General features: G+C 48.6%; 1 protein-coding gene across 1 annotated transcript; it reads left to right on the top strand.

The window, feature by feature from the left end:
• The first annotated feature begins 285 nt into the window (after positions 1–285).
• On the top strand, positions 286–3,199 carry Tcf21 (transcription factor 21). The gene is made up of 2 exons (XM_021174695.1): positions 286–1,005; positions 2,656–3,199. The coding sequence occupies exons 1-2, from the start codon at positions 556–558 to the stop codon at positions 2,743–2,745; spliced, it is 540 nt and encodes a 179-aa protein (XP_021030354.1). The 5' UTR covers positions 286–555; the 3' UTR covers positions 2,746–3,199.
• The last annotated feature ends 1,357 nt before the right edge of the window (positions 3,200–4,556 follow it).

The raw sequence follows: 4,556 nt of genomic DNA, 5'->3' as shown, positions 1-4,556 counted from the left end.
AAAGGCCACTTAGAGCAAAGGATCTGGCCCTTTCTCTGAGTTCTCAGAACAATCAGTTGAGATTCCCTCAAAGGAAAGGGGCCTTAGGAGATGAGCAAGGGTTCTAAGTAGGGCTTACTCCTTGACTTGGGAGGAAGAAGGAATCCGGTACAGGCATGTTGCAATCGGTTGCTGGAAACCAGGTCTGAGCTTGAAGTCTCCTGTGCTTGTGAAAGGGGTCTGGGAAGTCTGTTGGGCCTAGCAGGCCCCTCCCCTGGGCTGCATGGATCCGCCTCTCTATTCCCCAGATAAATTCCTAGTGTCCACCAAATTCCTCGGCGCTCTTTCACTCTCCGTTAAGGCCAGGACTCCAGTGGTGGGGAGATAGAGCACTGGTTTCCCTGTCGCGGGATCCCTTGTGGTCGTTTTCAGGACTCTGTAAAGGGGAAGCTGGGGGACGGGACTGCCAGATCCCACCTCAAACCCAACACACGAAGTGGCAGCTCCTTACTTTTGAGACCCTTTCGTTTCCGTTTCAGCGTCTCTCTCTTCCTCCCTCCCTCCACCTCTCTAAACATGTCCACTGGCTCCCTCAGCGATGTAGAAGACCTTCAAGAGGTGGAGATGCTGGACTGTGACTCCCTGAAAATGGACTCCAACAAGGAGTTTGGAACTTCCAACGAGAGCACCGAGGAGGGCTCCAACTGCGAGAACGGGTCTCCACAGAAGGGTCGCGGTGGCCTTGGCAAGAGGAGGAAGGCGCCCACTAAGAAAAGCCCGCTGAGCGGGGTCAGCCAGGAGGGCAAGCAGGTCCAGCGCAACGCAGCCAATGCTCGTGAGCGGGCCCGCATGCGGGTGCTGAGCAAGGCCTTCTCCAGGCTCAAGACCACCCTGCCCTGGGTGCCCCCGGACACCAAGCTCTCCAAGCTGGACACTCTCAGGCTGGCGTCCAGCTACATCGCTCACTTAAGGCAGATCCTGGCCAACGACAAGTACGAGAATGGTTACATTCACCCAGTCAACCTGGTGAGTCCTCCCGCGCCTCTGGTTGGGCCTGGGGACCCGGGGCGAGAGCGTGACACCTTAAATCGCTGCCCTAGCATCTTGGGAACCTCCGCGCGGGCTCCACGCAGCGCCCTGGCTCTCTGCACCAAGCGCTGCGAGCCCGCGAGTGATTTGTGCTAGGGTTTGACGTGGCACCCCATTAAGGGATTTCCGAGGGTATTTAGTTGGCAAAGACCAGGGATCCCCGCGCAGGGTGCCATTTCCTCTGTCGTGAAACTGAGCAGACACTGGGCACCCAGAAGACCTATCTTACTTTGTCTCTTTTGGCTAAGAGCAAACTTGAGTTCCCCCTCCGATTCTTATAAACACCTAGGTCAGTTCTTTCCCCTGGTATATTTAGGACTATTAAATGCAGACATATTTATGTTCTTCCGCCTCCATAACTGTCTATGCCAATCCCCCCAGCTACTTAAATATTCTGTGCTTGGCTAAGTAGATTACCATTTTAAATCCCAGAAATTCCAGCCACTGTCAATGCAATCAGTAAATCCGCTCAGGTCCTAGTGTACTGGACAAAATAACAGCCATGGGTCCCACCAGTCACAATGAATGAGCCTAATTTTTGAAAAGCAAGTGCTGGTTACTGAACCGACTTTCTCAGAGGTATTTTACTGTTTAAGGTTGTTTTTAACTTCCTCTTTCGTTTCATTTCATTTTAAAACGTGCAGGCTCCAAAGAAAACCACCACCTTTCGAGGACTTTTGTTTACATATGATAAGGATTAGATATCCCTCTGGCCAGCACTTACAAAGAGGCTTGAATTGTATTCTCACTCAGCTTGTCTCAGGAATTGGGGGAGGGGATGCTAAAACACTTTTCGCCAGGAAAAATATTTTCCTTCCAAATAACAAGGTTTGGTTTTTGTTGTTGTTGTTGTTGTTGTTATTGTTGTTGTAGTGATGGGTAGTGTTTTTTTTTACAATCTAAAACTAGAATGAGATTATCAATTAGAACATTTATAATTGCTGCTACCTTCATCTTTAAATATATTAAAAAAAAAAAACTTGAATGTGCTTTTTTTATAACAGTCCAGAGAAAGGAAGAAGAAAGAAAGGGAAGAGACAGTTTTGCTTTCTAGCTAGTAGGAGGATCTCAAATAAAATGTGCCTGTGTCTTTTATAAGTGCACACCCCCTTCGGGGGTTACTACTAACTTAAAATTGTGGCCATAGCTAGGATTACACTGGGAGATAAATGGAAGTCAATAAAGGCCAGGATGCTAGACCAGAGCCTCCACAGACCTGCAGTTGAGTAGTTAGGGCCAGGGTCCTCCCACCCACCCTGCTAGGACTCCTGGAACATCTGCCTCAGAGCTGAGTCTGGGCTTGTTTTGGGGTTCCAGTTAGAACTCAGGAGACCTGTTTTGCCCTTGTTCCAAAAGTCCACCAACCACCTCCACCTCCACCACCACCTCCACCACCCACCCCCACCTCCACCTCCACCTCTACCTCCACCTCCACCACCACCACCACCTGGGGCTGCTTGCTTTACCCTGCCTGGCATTAATAAAACACCTAGGAAGTGACAGACCCATGGCCTCTCTGGTCCTAGCCTGCCTGCGTGGCCGCCTCCCCACGACTACTCACCCTCTCCACCCTTTTCTCTCTTCCAGACGTGGCCCTTTATGGTGGCCGGCAAACCAGAGAATGACCTGAAGGAAGTGGTGACCGCCAACCGCTTGTGTGGAACCACAGCATCCTGACCTTGGAGGTGCGAGTCTGGGAACCGTGAGCTCTGGGGGCAGTGGGCCGGCGAGGGTGACGACCCCTGCCCTTCCCTCCCTGCCTCTGCTGGTGCCTTGCATCGCTCCTCTCCCTATCCCACCCCGCAAGAACACTTACCTGCGACGAGGAGATTCGTTTCCAAACCAAAGGAGACCAACTGTACTTACCGATTCCCATCTATTTAACTTGATTAACTTCTACCATGAATGACTGCGAGCCTGGCTGGTCCAAGTGCAATATGTAATTATATATATTATATATAAATAGATAATAAGAGCCTATCAATGTGTATCTTTTGTACAATATGTTGTAAAATGTAGATCATAGAATAGCTGACTTTGACAGTCACATTTATAAAATAAGTCACTCGAAGAAATATATTTTTTTCAAACAGGTTTTGCTACTTCCGAAAATAAATCTTTCTTTATATTGAAAAAAAAAGCCTGGACATTGGTGTGATTTCTTTTTTAAAATTTTGTGAAGAACATTGGAATCCATGGGGACATTTCATGATTAAAAAGTAGTTATTTTAACATTTAGCCCAAGCTCCTAGAAAAAGATTAGCTCTGATTCCAACTAGGAAAAGACAAGTCATGTTTCCTACTGAAAACTTGAAGAGTCCATCCCAGTTATTTTAAGCTCACTAAAGATACTATAACTGTAAATAGAGAATAAACAGGATTACAGTTATCCAGTCACACAGACCCGAGGACAACGAAGAAAAAGAAAATTTCACTCTGCACTGTTTTACAGTGTGCTTGTTCTGAGGATCCTGATAGTAAACTAGGAGAGATTTATAACTTTCCGTGTGTTTCTGTGATTTTAAAAACAAAACCAAACGCTGCTTGCAATCCAGTGAAGAAGAGATTGAAGCTCTCATGTGAATTTCAAATGCAGCAAGATACTTTGTTTGTTACTGACTGGTAATTAATTAATTGCAACAGTAAACGTTCTTGCCTGCTTTTCGGGTGCGGTTACCCCTTGCGTTAAGCTCCCGCCAAGATTTCCCGCGGGCCGGGTCGTAACTTAAACATCTTCCAGACTGAGGAACAGCACATAGGGGAAGATTAAGTTGAGATAAACAGAGAGGCTAGGCAGAGGAGCCTGGGACCCTGCTGCCTCTGCCCCAGCGCAGCCCGCCGCGGCAATGTGCCAGATGCCACCGCGGCTGTTTAATGTTCGGGGTTATGACCGCAGTGTTTACAAGACGCCCTCGGTTATTTATACTGTTATCCCTCTTAGAGGCCTTGAAACTTCCGCTTCGCTTTTAGACACCCCTTACCCCCTCCCCCCATTATTTCTTAGCTGCTTTTGGTACCTGGCTAGGATAACTTCTACTCAGGACTCCAGCCCACGTAAGGACCACGCGGGGCGGAGCCTTCGCGAGATCTTCCCGGAAACACCTATTCCAGGCGTTTGTCCCAGCGAGAAGCCACCGAGCCCCAGGTGCAAACTCCGCTGTCCAGTGATTCTTCATCCGTGTCGTTTGCACACTTTCACTGGATGATATTTCAAGGCGTCTGGCGACGCCTCAGACCTATCCCAAACTTGACTTTCAAGAGTTCAGTTCAAACTCTAGGTGGTAACACCTGCTCGTACTCTCACCCGCCTTCCCTTCCACCTAAGAGATGGGCCCTCGCCAGACGGACGCAGGGATTCTGGCGGAGGAAGGAAGGTTAGTGTTGCCAACAGAAATCAGGCTGCGGTTAACCCAGGAAAATTCCCAAGTTTCTAGTCACGTTTTTTACCAACCAAGTAAATTCTTGACGTTCTGCGCACTCTGCGCGGG

The sequence above is a fragment of the Mus caroli genome, chromosome 10 (genome assembly GCF_900094665.2).
Source record: "Mus caroli chromosome 10, CAROLI_EIJ_v1.1, whole genome shotgun sequence".
NCBI classification, from domain to species: Eukaryota; Metazoa; Chordata; class Mammalia; order Rodentia; family Muridae; genus Mus; species Mus caroli.
Note: the sequence above shows the minus strand (reverse complement) of the source record. Positions and strands in the feature narration are given on the sequence as shown.

Excerpts from the sequence above, each read along its gene's own strand:
- Tcf21 (XM_021174695.1), top strand. The coding sequence starts at position 556 with ATGTCCACTGGCTCCCTCAGCGATGTAGAAGACCTTCAAGAGGTGGAG. Across the intron at positions 1,006-2,655 it reads ACATTCACCCAGTCAACCTG|ACGTGGCCCTTTATGGTGGC; the intron begins GTGAGTCCTCCC and ends TCTCTCTTCCAG.